We start from the raw sequence: 16,540 nt of genomic DNA, 5'->3' as shown, positions 1-16,540 counted from the left end.
TCAGATGTCATGACTAACAGCTTCCTAGACCACTTTTTCTTTCTCAAAAAGAGAGGTTCTTTTGTGTGATAAAATACAGATATCAAATGATAGTGCAGCTTTAACAGACAGCTGAAGACCCTACTGCATTTGGAGGAAATGACCAAAACCTAAACAAAACAGATTTTTTTTCCTTTTCCCACCTACTCTCCACTCCCCACCAGCAAATTATCTTTTTTTTTTTTTTCCCCCCCCAAAGTCATAAGAGGCACAAACAGGTAGCAAAAAGTCGTGGGTGAAGTGTCTCCCGCCAAGTGCTTTTTTACATCCTGGTGAGTGATCTTCCCTTCCTTCAGGTGATGACGGTTGGGCCCCTCCGGCCGGTTCTCTCATGTATCTGGGATATTTTCAGCGCGATGGCTATGAGAGGGCTCAGTACTGCCTGGAAAAGGAGGAAGAAAGTCTGTGAACAACTAGAGTCAGTCACAGGAGGGCCATTGTGATGGGTTTCTAGTGCAAACATCTGGATTCTATCTCCATTTGCGACTTACAGGCAGTGTCATCATGAGCAGGACACTTGTTCTCTGGACCTTGGTTTCCTGTTCCATAACAGGAGATTGGAGTGGGCAGAGTGAGGAGAGTAGGAGGAGATGATCTCCAAAGTCTTATCCAACTCTCAAAAAACAGTGATCTAAGATGGGAGACAGCACAACCCAACTTCCACTGGAGTATTTTATGAACAGACCTTTGTGAATTAGGGAAGTTCCTCTGTTATCATATCTCCCCTACATGTTTACGCACGCCCCCATACACACACATGAACTTGAGGAAAACCACTCATTCTTCATTTTAAGACCATGGGCCTGAAGAACCTATCATCTTGAGGTACCAGAGAAGACAGAAGGTAGTGCTGCAGAAATAACTGCTCATTTCTTCACATCAAATAACTCGGTGACTCATGAGCCATCGCAGTGTGCCCTGGAAGGAAGTGGGGTGGTTTAGAGGCCTAAGGAATAGATTCTTGGAATGATGAAGGACATGATGAGGAGTAAGGATCATTTCTTGGCCTTGAGTTATTTATCATTTCATAGGACTAAGGCACTGTTTTCCAAAGTGTGGAGCGCACGCCTCTCAAGATGACTTTAGATGGTACAGATTATTTTAGATGATACATGGACATGGTATTACTTACAAAACAGTAAGAAAGTTACTCTGTTTTCCATTCTCATCAAGGAGAACTTTGCTGCTAATTTTTAACACTTTAACCAAGATAGAACATGCCTCAGGCAAGAGTTACCTAGATAGAAGGTGATATCATTGTATGTTTTTATTGAATTCATTTTTATGGTGGTGATTTATCAAGGGATAGTGTGCTTTTCCAGGTAGAGCACTGATGTAAATTTTCTATGGTAAATAAACAGATTTAAGTGAAATAAAGTGACTGTATTTATTTATTTTTATTATTATTATTTATGCCTATAGCACTTGGTCTTCCTAAGTGGTCTCCCATCCAAGTACTAACCAGGCCCAACCCCGCTTAGCTTTTGAGATCAGACATCAGGCTTGTTCAGGGTGGCATGGCCATAGACCATGGACCATGGCTCCACTGGGGTGTGAACCCAGGACCTTCTGCGGGTAAAGCAGATGTGCTAACTGCTACACTATGGAATCACATCCTTAGAGTGACTCCATTTAAAGACAAACACTAATATAGTGATACAGATAGGAGAGAAGATTGGGAAATACTGGCGTACAGGAAGAAAAAAGATACTATATTGAGGAAAATAAAACCTGTAATTTTGGAGGGGAGAGGGAGATTTTTGTCACTTGCAACCCTAACAGCTATGAGGATGAAGGGAATGCACACATTCTCATCAACGAGAGTACTAGCAAATGGTCGGGGTACAAGCAGCCCAGTGTGTTCAGTGGAATGTAGCCCAGTGGAATGTAGACACAGGCCAGTCCTGAAGAGTAACTGAGCAAGTCTTGTTTGGCAGGACCTAAATGCCAGAGTGAAGTGTAAGGATTTAATTTGCTGGGCAAAGGGAGATGTTACGGTTTTTTGAGTTGAAAGGTGACTTTGTTAGAGCTACGCTTTGGAAAGATTGCTCTAGGAACAAAGGCAGTAAACACATTTATGGCTACATGTATTAAATTATCTTACTCTATGAAGCTGTCTAGGTGGAAAAGCTCAGATATAATCCTGGACACTAGAAGGGAGATGAAAATCTAGAGCCATTTCACAACTGTACAAGTAAGCAGTGCTTCTCTTTGGTTCCACATGCATAAACTTGACGTACAGAGACACAGTGTTTCTTTTCCTTTTAATAACCCAACTGGTGCCCAGAAAAATCTCCCACTGGCACAGTTTTCCAGGACATAGTCCACGTGACAGCTGGATTCTTTAGTTGCCAAGCACCCATTTTGTACAGAAGTCAGATTATTCACTTTCACTGTCTTCTGTCTTCTCCTCCTCTTTCCTCCCCCCTCCTTTTTTGGGCTATATAACTCTTCATTAACACCTATAAAGGAGGTTAAACATGGACAGAGAAAGGGAGTAAAGCTAAAATCAATCACTTTAACTGAGAGGTCCTGGAGAGCGAGTAAAGGTAAATTTAAAATATTCTACTAGCTTACGAAAATGCAGTGAAACTGTATTTGAAACTTCAAGAACTGAAATATTAGAACATTTTTGTCTTATGTCATTGTAAGTTTCAAGATCAAGGACTGTCCACTCCGTATCTTTAAGTGGTGGTAACTCCTAGCAAGCAGGTAGGGAGCACAGTTGTGAGTGACGCTGTAAATGCTGCAGATGTTCTCTTAACTGGTCTCCATTGAACTCTGAGATGAACCCATGTTTTCTATCTCTTCTGTAAAACGTCTTGATTGATTTCCGTAGTACACTAGATGTCTGCAACCCATAGATCACTCTCAAACATGCTCACCAACTTCTGCCTCCAGCAGCTAAGTTATATGCTTACCAGGAGTCAGTTACGTTTGTTTCTAAATATGTTAACGCCTGTTGTTATTAAGACTGTGCAATTATTAAATTATATGTAAATCAGTGAAAGGTAAGTATAAATAGAAAGAGTTCTTTCTATGAAAAATAAGTTGAATGTTTTGGAAAGAATTAGGTAATGGCAGTCAGGTAATCTTCTCAAATCAGATGTGAGTTAGATACTGTAAAATATTGGGGAGAAATAAAAAAAGTACATAAAACTCTTTCCTCAGATTGCTTCACAAGTATCTTTAAGTTCCCACTGACTATAAAGAAATTAAAGGTGAACATTACAGATGATGAATCATGAGTGGGAATCATTGAAAGACAGACGATCACAACATCAAACAGTATGCTTGTATTTAAAGAAAAGGTTTTGGACTAAAATTCAAGATCAACAAATGAGCATACATTTAATATTTCATGCTAAAAATACAATGGTCAAAATACGTATGCATTTAATGACCTCTTTCTGGATTGTTGAACCAAGCACTTGTCCCTCATACTGATCGCGTCAGAAGGTTTCAACAGTAATTATGCAAACTGAAGGGAAGGATACACATTTTTGGAAACTCCATATGAGGAAGACTTTGAGCATGAGGTCTCCCACTCTGAGCAAAGAGCCCCAGGCCAACCTGGTACAGAAGCTGTGGAGCCATCTGCCCTCAAGGGACTGTGAGGGTTTGGGAAGAAGGACATTAGTGATGATCACCATGGACTGAACACTACTGAGGGCCATTCTCCCATTTTCCAGGGACCCAGAAAGTCTTTAGATGTTTGTATGACCCTAAGCAGTTCTGGGAGAGGTCCCTAAAAATGCCCAAGATTGATTTTTTTGCTAGCCTTGTGGAATGGGAGCTGCAAGTCATAATTAATTTAAGTATCATAAAGTAAGGTATTTTTTTTCTTGCCTAATGAATGCTTATACCATTGGGGCAGGAATTGCATCTAATTTAGGTCTTAGAAACGTGCCTGCTACTTAGGAGGTATTCAATAAATATTAGAGGAATAAATTAATGTTATATGAGTTTGATAAAAAGAAAATGATGAGGCAGATAGATTCTTCTGTGGCTGTTCATGAAGGGCACTCTGGATGAGCGGAAGGGTCAGTAGTATTGGATTTTTACTGTTATGTTTTTTTCTTCAGAAATCACAGGTTTGATACATGTGAATCCGAGACCCAGATACTTCTCTCATATCATCAACCATGTATCATAGAAAAGAGAGAGAGGGAGATTAATTTTCCTGAGGTGTTGGAAAGGCCCTCAGAATGAAGTGAGAAGAGGGGTTAAGAATTAGAAGCCTGTGATACAAAATTTCTGGAAGCACAGAGCTTGAGAAGCAGAGAGGAACATGGGGTGATCTAGTTTGATTTTTTTCATCTCCCAGACAAGGAAACCAAGCCCAGAGAGGACACATGATTGGCCTAGGGTCAAACATCTACTTAGTGGCTGAGCTGGGGTAAGAACATAGCCATGTCTCTTCTACTGTACTTTCCATTACAAAATTCTGATTATGAGACTACGAGTGATAAGGAAAAACAGCACATAAATGAGCCGAAGGGGAGGGGAGGGAGAATAATAGGGTCATCATCTCACTGTATCAGACAAGTTCCGTGTCAGATGAGGGGACAGGTAGGGCTGACCAGCCATCCCTACTGACCAAGAACAAGCGGACAATGGAGAGAGGAACATTTCAAGTTATGTGAATGTATTGGAAGTTCCAAGATGATTCTTTATGAATAAAGGAAACAAACTAATAGAGACTTTAATCAATTAGGAATATCGCATGTTTTTTCTATTTCCAGTACTTCTAAGAGTGCTTGACATAGCCTTTCTACACTCAATTGTAAGAAACAATGAGTGCTCATCCTGCAGCAAACCAAGTCCACAATATATCCCTTCAACAGTACTTACACTGTGGCTCCAGTGTCCTTCCTCCAAGTTGGAGGGTTGAGTAGATTTTGCTGTCATCTTGTGTTAATAACCAGGCTAAAGAGGGAACTGGAGCCTGTCTCTATTTAAAATTTTGATACTTTGATACTTTGCATTAATTTTGATTTTTAAAAATATCGTATTACAATATTTCTCTTGATTGCTGAGTTTTTGTATCCCCTTGAATTTTGCACCTTGCTAATCTCACCCTAATCCCAGCCCTGTATTGGGTTTTAACTTGGTCATACCCTCTGGAAAGATGGAAAAAAATTTCTCCTTTCACTTTCTTTCCTATCTTCTCTCTTGCTTTATGTGGTGGTTGTTTTGATCCATGTTCATGTAAATTAGAGCAATAAAAACAAACTCCTAACAAATTGACCTTTTTACCCTGATCAGCAGTAGACAGGAGAGGTGTAAATGATCTGAATATCACAAGACTTAAAGTAAATAGTTAACTGGTTTTTTTGGAGAAAAGACAAAACCCTAACCAGAGACACAATCGCTTATTAAGCAAGACTTGTCAGACTTTGTGGAGGAAGCCAGCACTGGGCTGGTCTCAATGAGAAGTGTGCCTTAGGAGGGTCAGAGAAGTACTGTGTGAGGGAAGGCGGGGTGGGGATGACAGTATTTATCTTAGTTCATGGTTTGGGACAGGTACTATAATCCAGAGAATGCACATCATTCAGGAACAGGAAACACTGACATTCTGACATCCAAAAAGTCGAATTTATAACAAATGCCACTTCCTCCTGACCCTCAGGGGCAACTTGATACATTCCCATTTTGGCTACAGCTGAATTGCCTAACTTTCTCCCATAATTTCATTCAAACATTTGTTTTTAGTCTATATGTTGTTTGTTTAGTGTAAGGCAGTGGTTCTCAAATTTGACTGTGTATAAGAATCACCTGGAGAGTATGGTAAAATGCGGACTGCTGGTCCCCTCCCCTGAAGTTCCTGAATCAGGAGATCTGGGGTGGAGCCCAAGGATTTGCATTTCTAACAGGTGATGTTGATGCTGCTAGTTCAAGGACCACAGTTTGAGAATACTGTTCTAAGTCAGTGGGCCTGAACCTTTTTGGCACCAGGGACTGGTGCTCCTATGAGAATCTAATGCCTGAAGACATGAGATGGAGGTGAGGTGGTGGCTGCAAATACAGATGAAGGTTCGCTGGCTTGCCTGCTGCTCACCCTCTGCTGTATGGCCTGGTTCCTAACAGGCCATGGACTGGTAAGGTCCAGCCCAATACATTTCAGTATTGGGCACCCCTGCTCTAAAGTATGCCCTGTTACTATGACTGTCAAGTTCTTTGCTTCAGTTAAAGGCTTGTTGCCTTTTTGTATCACATGATCTCACCCATTAGTCAGAGCTGATTAGACAAGGAGTGGGTCACTGATGTATAGGCAGCCAATCCATAGGCTGGCCAGTGACTGAGATATATAACTTAGGGCAAAACTTGAACCAGCTGATCAGATTCTTGTGTTAAACTGGTAAGTGCCCCAGAGGGATGGTGGGGACAACATGCAGAGGTGAAGGCAACCACAGAGATCCACGCTTTTCCACAGGGCAGCATGCACCCTTTCCTGACTCCATCTTCTCTGAACTGTCTTAGATAATTTAGACCCAAATGACCACTACTGAACTTCTTTCCAATTCAGGGGTGGCTGAGTTTGATTTAGTTTGAGCCATACAATACAGAAATATGACATTCTTATATCCCAGGAGTCATGGAGCAATTCATACTTGTTATGATTATAAACTTGGAGTCATCTTCTGGCTTTGTTTCCAATACATTTCAGTATTGGAGAAAGTTTCCGATTATACTACTCTTCAAATCCCCAAAACTTACACAATGTAACAGAGAAAGCCAAGTTCAGGGATCTGCAACTGTCAGGACCACTTTATAAGATGCCCTGCCTGAAGGGATAAATGGGGGTAGAAATTTATCCCCAGCTCCTCTCAGCAAGCCAGAAGTCCTGGCAAGGGGCTGCATCTTCCCAGAGGAAGGAAGGGATGCCTTTGTCTTTTCATAAAGAGGCCATCTACTGGCCTCGCCATCCTGTGCATCCTTATGGAGGACACCTTTCCTAATTTGTACAAAGGTGCCCTATAGGCTATATGCTGCCCAGTTTACAGTAGCCCAGATTTTAGGTAACAAAGAGGACTAGAGATTTTACATCCATTTGGAAAGCACACGGAAGGAAACTTACTATTGAAAACAAAATCAAATCAAATACATTTTTCTAATAAAAATTCAATGAGACTAATTAAGTGTTGCAAACATTTTGCCCTTTATTACAATACATACAACCGTGGTCCTAATTTTAATACCTTTTTCATGTACTAAGTCTACCTATCCTGATCCAAAATAGACCTAAAATTAATCCAAATACAGAATATGAAAAGTAACTATAGATAAATATGAATTCTGAGTTCAACACTGAGGGAATCTGTCTATCTTGTCAATATCAGAAAAAAAAAATAAAAAGATCTCCACAAAAGCTCTCTTCTGAAAGGGAGAAAGCCAATCCAAGATATGAGCAGATGAAATACTCCCCCCAAAGTTCAATCAAAGTAAAAAACTAAACTAACATTTTGGGAATGCAAGGACAAGCCTCTAACAAAAACCACACTGACCAGGCCAGCTTGCCTCCTTCTCCACCACCCTCCCTACTTTTGCAATTGATTTGGGTCTTTAGGAGGTGAAAGATAGCACTTTGGTTGCAAATCCAATATAAAATGAAAGAGTCATGAAGTCAATTTTCCTTTGATTCCAATGTGAGCTCTACTTGGCTCCACACTCAGAAGTATGGAAATACTGTGTAGGGATGGGGAAAGGGAGTAGGGAAACGTGCTGGCCAGCATCTGCGGGCACAGGGCCCAGCTAAAAGGCAATAGGCAGAATCTCAGTGCCCTTTCACTGCCCCTTTGCTCAAACACGAACCAACACGCCAGAGTTTATAGCTTAAATTTCATAGAACTGTTCCCCTGATCACTCTCCCTTTTTCTCTTTCCCCTCTACACTGTTTATATCCTTCCATCTGCCACCAAAAACATGCAAAAGGATGGGAAATGACTAATTGGTTAAGATCACATTTTTCTGCCTGCCCTCCTCAAATGTCCCTACCGTATTCTCTCTTTTGGGGAGATCTAAAACAGATTTCAAAAGTTTCCTTTATGTGTAATATACTTGCCAGTTTAGAGGGAAACTAGAGTTGCCCATCTAGTACTACCAGTTACATAATTGCAGTAACAGAGGTTAATAAAACAAAAGGACCACTGTCTTTCCAGTCTGTGTTACTCAAAGGACTCTCCTTGTAACCTCTGCTTCCTCTTTTTCCCTCTATTCCCTAACAACATCCAAAGTCAAGATCTAGGTTATTAGTCCTCTGTCATTTTTTAAAAACTGGGTTCCTATGGTTGGAATAATAATGAGTTCAGCTTGATTTTTCTGAGTATGGAGCCCAGGAAGCCTTGTCCTTAGAGATGAATTAAAAGCATCGACTGGAGTCTCTCAATGATTGAACATGAGGTAAGAATCACCTGGAGATACTGCTGTGGCCTCCCTTCATGGAGATACTGTTTCAGTGAGTCTAGGGACCAGGCAGGGAATGTGTAGCCGTGACAAGCTGATACATACCCTGGTCTGGAAACTACTCTTATAACATGTTGTGCTACTTACTCTAGAAGCAACTACACAGAATAGTGGTTACGAGTATGGACTCTGAAGCCAAACTGACTGACTCTACCCCCTATGAGCTGTGCAAGCTTGGGGAAGCTGCTTAAACTCCCTGTACCTCAATTCTCCTTACATAAAATAGAAAGCACTTACTCCATAGAGCAGTTGTAAGGATTAAATGAGCTAATGAATAGGAAATGCTCAGAACAGTGTCTGACACGCAGCGGTGGGGATATATAAGCATTGCTGTCATCACACAAACCAGCGGTTGAATTGAACTAACACTAGAGCACCTACCTTCAAGGCAACCCACAAGGCTAGATAGGGGCATGCAGATGAGCTCCATGGCCACCACATCCACTCTATGATCCCTTATTTATGTTGGCACAAAGCTAATACATATTTTAAAATATGAATTGAATGCCTTTAGATGGCATACCAGTTCTAACCAACAACATCCTATTTTTTTCATGCTTTGCTACCCTATTTTCATTTGTGAGTTATCTGCCTATCATCTGAATTTCTGACCTCAGGGTTTGCCCTATAGTCACCCGTGCATTGTCACAGGAAGCTGGCCATTGTATGTGATGTGGTGGGTGGTGGGTGGTGAGTGTGTCAGTGTGAGGGTGATGCACATCCACAGGTCTGCTCCTGAGTGTGGTTTCACATGGGGAAGAAGAGACCTATGGATTTAGTACTCCTGACCAAGCTTCAAGGTGTCCTCAAGCCAGAACTTATACCCTTTTCACCCAGGAAGAGCACCTGGGTTTTCTGGCTACACAACCCAGGGCCTAATGGGGAACATATACCAGGACTGTGTGGGTATCCCTGAGAACTGCTGATTCTTTGTCATAGGCAGTCATGGGTTTTTCCTTAAAGCACACGTCAGAATCATGAAACCAAGCTTGGAGCCCCAGTCTGTCTCCCTTTATTTCTTCCAATGAGTGGTGTCCACTGGACTTTTGAATTTGGTTTGTGTAATGGAATCTGAACACATTCACTCACTGGTTCACATTTATCCAACTAGCTCACTTTTGGATGTTTCCAAAAGACTGGTTACAAATAACTGCTTCCACAGCTCTCACAGGGTTGGTCTCAGAAGGACTAACCAAATAAAAACTGTAAGCTCCCTTTCTTTCATTGCATGACGTGATCACCATGGTAGTTGTTAGTGCCATACACCAGTACCTATATACCAATACTCTTCCCTGACCGGAAGGCTGAGCTTCCAGGCCCTCTTATGGTCAGGAGGCCCTTGACTATAGCCAATGGGTTAAGAGCAGAGGAAATATGGTCACTTTCAGACAAAGATCTTCTCTTTACCGTAACCAACAATGCTCCAGATGCCTGTTCCACACACCTGGACCCTAGCGTACAAACAGCATGGAAGAAAGCCCCCAGCCTAGGTGTGGTGAATATATAACATAAATTAGAAACAAACCTTATTTTCAGTGGTGGTTTTAAGTTGCTGAGATTTTAGGTTGTTGGTTACCATGGCATTATCTAGCCCATTCTGACTGATGAAAACACCACTCACTAATATGAAATGTCACATCAAAAACATTTCCCAAATCAGAATATGTCTTGGAATCTCTATGCTGATGAACCACATTTTGCTTTTAGGCATGAGGCCATCTTTATTATATTGGATATTCTGAAGCCAATTAAAAGAATAAGAATGATGTAGTAGTTTTAAAACATGGCTGCAAATTTTTTGGAATTCCTCCTTTTAACCCAGGGAGAGGGGCTAGTTCCTCTTCCCTTGAAACTTGGCAGGTTTGCTCAATCAGTAGAGTCTGGGAGAAGTGCTGTTATGTGACCTCTGAGCCTGGGTCACAGAAGGCCCTGAAGCTTCCCCATATTGCTCTGAGCAACTTTATGTATAAGAAGTCTGACTATCCTGAGATCAAAAGGTGACAAGGCCTCCAAAAGATTCTAGCTCCTGGCCACTGAGTCACTCCCAGTCCTTGTAGATTTCCCTTTGGAGGCCCCACACATCATGGAGCAGGGGCAAGCCATCCCACTATTCCTGCCATGTCCAAATTCCTGACTTGCAGAGTCCATGAGCATGCTGACATCATTGTGTAGTGTGACACTAAGTTTGGAGGTGATTTGTTAAGCAACACTAGCTGATCAGAACAAATGGTAAAGTTTAAACAGTGCTTTTGGCTGACACATTGCTTGACCATTCATTTGGTTGGGAAAACAGTCAAGGCTTAAGTAAAATGGGAGATTGTCAAGTATGTTGGTTGAATGCATGAATTAGTTAGGCTTGAGTTTAATTCCATCTTCTAGCACTTACTAGACAGGTTTCTTAATCTCTCTGTGCCTAATCTTTGAAATTGGGATGCTAATAATAGTTCTTGCTTCATGGGGTTGCTGTAAACATGAAATGAGATACAGCATGACCCTCAGCAGCATCCCCAGCCGTGCATTTGTGGCTCTGTCACTGAAGGCTGCCAGGAGGCCTCATCCTGGTAAACACACAGCTTGTACATATGAACATCAAATTCATTCCTCCTCTTGGAAACCAGAAAATGTTATGTTTCCTGGCTGAGTTTAGGTCACAGGCAATAGAATTGGCTCCACAACAAAACAGACATTGATTTACTGGCTTGCAAAAGTCTTGGGACAAGGAAATGCCTCCTCTTGCATTCATTTACAATTTGTGTCTCAGGTTCTCAAGTTTTGATTCTTTTTTTAGCAATTTTTAATAGCTGACACTGAGTACCCACTATGTGCCAAGTAGTATTCCAAATCATGTATTGAGCTAATCTTTATAATAGTCTGTGAGGTAGGTGGTATCATCCTCATTTTACAGAATGAGGAAACAGGCCCAGACGCATTACATAACTTGCCCAAAGTCGCACAGCTAATAAGTGGCAGAGCTGGGTTCTGAACCCTGTCAGTGCCATGATTTTAAAGCTGTGCTGTATCTTACTGCCCTTCTACTGAAGAAAAAAGTTTTCCTTTTCTGAAAGTTTAAAAAAATATTTGTCGTGTCTTTTCTGTAAAAGTTTCTCTGTTCCAGGTACACTATTTGAAAACTACCTTTTTAAGAATTGTGGAACGTAGCAATCACAGAGAAGTCCATAAAAGATACATACCAAAATTATATGTAAAGCTGATGCTTTGTACTTCTGGAGCCCCAGCCTATTTGAGTTCTAAATGAACTCATTAGAGTGTTCTCCCTAGTTAGCAAGAAATATAGTCAGCACATATAGCCAATGTCCAAGATTTTTCTTTAGCAATACTCTTCATGAGCAATGGGGCCCACCTATCCAGCCAGAGGCAATACAATCAGATTGTAGTTGGACAAGACAATGGTGAAAACAGACAGAAAAGATGTCACTACACATGGAACACATTCCTTAAGGGTGTATCAGTTTCTAAAGTAGTTAGTTAGCAAAGACTGCCACACTGGGCACCAGTAGCAGAAGCAAAGTAGAAATCTGTGAGGGCTGCCTGAGTCATATAGCAGAGGCAGTAGAGAGGGAGAATCATTAAAACTGGGCACCAAAAAGATAGAAATAAGCCCTCGATCTGAAGAGAGATTCTTCCCCACAATATAAAGACTATTAGTGGAATGTACAGCCGGTTAATATGTATGAGGGCAGTGACTGAGGGTTTCTTCCACTTTTGACAAAAGAACGTGTTCTTTTGTGGACCTTGCCTTTAAGACACAACTGCCATATAACTCTTAAGTATTTTAAGTATATTATCAACCTTTATCTGGTAATTGAAGCAGTGCTAGACACTCTTCCCACAAATTTAGCAAGGTGTCCTATCTCGATAAAATCAAATTAGAACTTTCTTTGCTTCATTTCTGGGTTATTTTGAATCTCTCAGCTTGACTAGTAGAATGGTGTGAAGAAAACACAGTCTAACACTGCAGAGTTGATATTGAGGCAGGGTTTCTATGGAGATGCAAAGTGAAGCTAATTTTCCTGTTTCTCTTTGTGTAATTGTTCTGAGAAAGAGAAACAGGTCTTTAAAGGTCTTGGGGCCTTTGTCTGGGTTATTTTCTGCACTTTTTATAGTTTTCTAGGAAGAGAGAGAAACAGCAGAGGCCAGTCACCCAGCAGTTTGGCATCAGAGGGATTTATCTGATCTGGAGAGAATGTCAATCCTGCTAAGCAGAGGTAGAACTAAGGACCCCAAATGTTGTCTTAGCAGGAATTTGCAAATTTGAATGTGCACACAGATCACTTGGAGATCTTGTTAAAATGCAAGATCTGATTCAGCAGGTCTGGGGTGAAGACTGAGATTCTGCATTTCAGGTTATGCTGACATCGTTGGTCCAACGATGACCCTTTGGGTAGCAAGAGTTTAAAATGCTGAAATAGTAAAAAATTATATCTGCTTTTAAACTTTTTATTGAATCTTATCCATTAAAAGGACAGTGAATGCATAATGACTGCAAAGTCTAAGCCAGAGGTCCCCAAACCTCAGGCCACGGACTGGCGCCAGTCCATGGAGTGAAGCTTCATCTGTATTTGCCTCCGCTCCCCAGCGCTAGCATCACCGCCTCAGCTCCACCTCAGATCATCAGGCATTAGATTAGAAGCACTGGTCCCTGGTGCCAAAAAGGTTGGGGACCGCTATTCTAAGAAATATTAGAATGAAACACGCTGTGCTAATATGAGTTGGGGTCAGTGTCTTGATTCACCAATTAGGAATGCTCACATGGTCAAGACAGTACAAAATGTACAGCTGGAAGTAGTAAATCATCAAAGCATCTTAGCTTTTGTTGAACACAACACTGACCATCTTAACTGTAATTCCTGAGGATATAACTAAAGGCAAACAAAGCACAAAAAGCAACTGTAGACTTATTGCTTCCTAACAGATGCGAGGCTTTCTTGAGAAATGGGTTTGAAGACCACTGATAAAGCATCTGAAATGCAACAGTGTCTTGTTAACAACTCCTGGAAGCCCCAATCATACCAGAATACACTGTCAAGGCACTCCTGGGTTTGTGCAACTGCAGAAGTGGCACACATTTGCTTCTCAGTCATTCTAAGTATTCACCAGAGCTCTTTCTCATACTTTTCTTTTTTCATCTAATTTATCCATGAGTTCTTCCTTAATATTTTTCCCTTCTCTTCCAACATAGTTATAGTACTGCCCATCTGAAAGGGATTAGTTAGGCAATTGCTTTAAATTAAAAAAAAAAAGAAAAGAAAAAAAGAAAAACAAAAAACGGGAGGGGGAGGGGGGCTTCCTGCAAAAACACAAAAAACCTGAAAAAGGAATTCAATTTCATGAATACAGACATGTTCTAAAACATGTTCCTTTCATGTTTCATTGCAATCAAAAGCCAGAAAGTTCAATCTTAGGAGGCCAATTTTGGAGATTTCCAGAGACAGTTGATACTTTTCCCTAAAACTTTAAAATTCATCTTTATAGATAAACACACATAAATACAAATGCAATTTTACCTTTTATAAAACGTATTGTTTACTCAAACTCATTTTGATGTATGCTTCACAGAATGTAATCCGAAATTGTACATAATGTTCAAAAACCTGTGAAGCAAGGGTCAGTAAACTATAATCTTTGGGCCAAATCTGGCTCGCCACGTGGTTTTTGTATAGCCTGTGAAGTAGGATGATTTTTATGGTTTTGAATGGTTGAAAAAAATCAGAAGAAGAATATTTTGTGACATGTGAAAGTTATATTAAATTTAAACTTCAGTGCCCATAAATTTACTACTTCATTTATGTGCTATCTGTGTCTGCTTTTGTGCTACAATGGCAGTTGAGAAATTGCAACACAGACCATACAACTAGTATTATGGGTTGAACTGTGTCCTCTGCCAAATTCATATATTAAAGTTCTAACCCCTAGTATCTCAGAATGTGACTTTTGGAGATATCATCTTTACAGAGGCAATCAGAATGAGGTCATTAATGAGGGCCCTAATCCAATATGACTGGTGTCCTTATAAGAAGAGGAAATTTGGACAAGGCACATATAGAGGGAAGATGATGTAAAGAGATATAGGGAGAAGACAACTATCTATAAACCAAGGAGAGAGGCCTGCAACAGATTCCCTCACAGCCCTAAGAAGAAATCCACCCTGCCAGCACCTTGACTTTCAGCTTACAAAACTGTGAGACAATAAATTTCCATTGTTTATGTGACCTGGTTTATGGTACTTGGTTATAACAGCCCTAGCAAACTAATACAGCTGGCAAAACTTGAAGTATTTACGATCTGGCCCTTTACAGAAAAAAATCTTGCTAATACCTACTCCAAGGGGCTAATTTCTTTGCTTTTAACACTTTGAAGCCAGAAACATGCCCCATAACCAGCAACAGAGACTCCAGAAATCTTCAATGGGAAGAGAAAGACTCTCAACTTTATTTTGGAAACTTTCAATATACTGTGGTATATCTAAAACACACATCATAAAGGACCTGGCACCTTCTTATAAGATTAAGGTTGCTAGAGCTAGCAGTTCTCTTGGGACATCTCTCATTGTTTCAGTGACCTTCAGAGAATTTAATGGGAGAAGATAAGACAAGATGGATTAATTCTATTCTAAAAGAAATTACTAACTAGTTTGAGTCTCTTTAATCCTCATGTAATCAGAAAACTGATCTACATTGCTATTTATAAAAATAATTGGCAAGAACAATCATATTGACAACTAACACTTATTGAGCACGTTTTATGTGCCAGGTATTGTCTGAAACTTTATATGAGTTATCTTATTTAATCATCATAACAATCCTATGAAATAAAAAATATTTTTATCTCCATTTGACTGATAAGGTACTGACATTTACAGAAATTAAGTAGCCCAAGGTTGCAGAACTGAAAATGGCAGAACTGGGGCTCAAGACCAAGGATGTACGATTCCAAAGACCAACCTTTGAACAGTGGGACATTTGGCCTTGATGGTATGTATCAAAACAAAATCTTAGTGCCTCCAAACAATTGTATGCACCTGAAAAGTGATGGTGGTTTTGTCATTTCCTCTCCGTATTAAGCATATCTTTTATTCTAATGCATTGACATCTTGGGACCTTTCCAATATTGGAAGAGACTGCCCCTTCCAAGATTAGCTGATTTCTAAAGGTAGCAAATAGCTTCCTTGGGAGCACACCTTTCATATGTAGATCAATCAATCCACAGTCCAGACCTAACCACCTCCTTTATTGTGCTCCCACACTCAGTCCACTGTCCACCAGCCCTCATCACCCCTGGGCCAGGTATCAGACAAGTAGGGACAGTCTCTATGTCCCAGAGCCTGTTGAAATTATTCAAACTAGCCAATCCTAAAACTTCTTCCCCTGCCTCACCCATTCCTTCCCACAGAAACTGCAATCAAAGCTCTTGCCCATATTTCCCCCCACTCCTGCCTCATACCTGACCGGAGTGCTTCCCTGTGTCCCTCTGCATGGCATAACATGGCATGCCCTCTTTTCTTGGGAACAGTGAGTAACAAGCTATCTTTTCAAGGGCAAAAGTCTCTTAAATCTGTTGGCCTCATCATACTTGAATAATAATAAAACCTGCATTTCAAAAACACTCTCAGCCTATTTACCTCCCATCCCTATATCATTAAGTTTAGAGTATGCTGCCTGCAACCTACCAAACAATGCCGCACACGATGATTTCTACCAAAAAAAAAAAAAAAAAAAAAATTTGCTCATAAATAAAACAAAACAAAAAACACATAAAACAAGAATTTCATGAACTTTTATTGCTTTCCCTCCTGCCCAAGGCCTAAGTTCTTATATTAAAATGCTGCTGTTCTGGAGTTTGTCACATGTCTCAGCTTTTCTAGGAGTCAAAAACAAAGGATGGGGAACTCCCTTACCTGCTTCTTGAACAGAGTTTCTCATTCCGGGATTAGAGAGTCAAATTTAAAGTCAGCCAAAAGCAGATGGTAGAGCTAAAACAGCCACATCCTTCCCCTCAGCTGCCCGGATCCTGAGTT

General features: G+C 40.6%; 1 protein-coding gene and 1 pseudogene across 1 annotated transcript in view; both read right to left on the bottom strand.

The window, feature by feature from the left end:
- Positions 1–328: 328 nt before the first annotated feature.
- PGM5 (phosphoglucomutase 5) overlaps positions 329–16,540 on the bottom strand; it is a 160,222-nt gene continuing 144,010 nt past the window's right edge. The window contains 1 exon segment of the mRNA XM_006918401.2: positions 329–421. Within this exon segment, the coding sequence (XP_006918463.1) occupies positions 332–421 (90 nt within the window). The 3' untranslated portion in view covers positions 329–331.
- LOC112485101 lies at positions 1,453–1,568 on the bottom strand (annotated as a pseudogene).

The sequence above is a fragment of the Pteropus alecto genome, unplaced genomic scaffold (assembly GCF_000325575.1).
Source record: "Pteropus alecto unplaced genomic scaffold, ASM32557v1 scaffold95, whole genome shotgun sequence".
Taxonomy (NCBI): Eukaryota; Metazoa; Chordata; class Mammalia; order Chiroptera; family Pteropodidae; genus Pteropus; species Pteropus alecto.
This window is presented reverse-complemented; position numbering and strand designations above follow the sequence as displayed.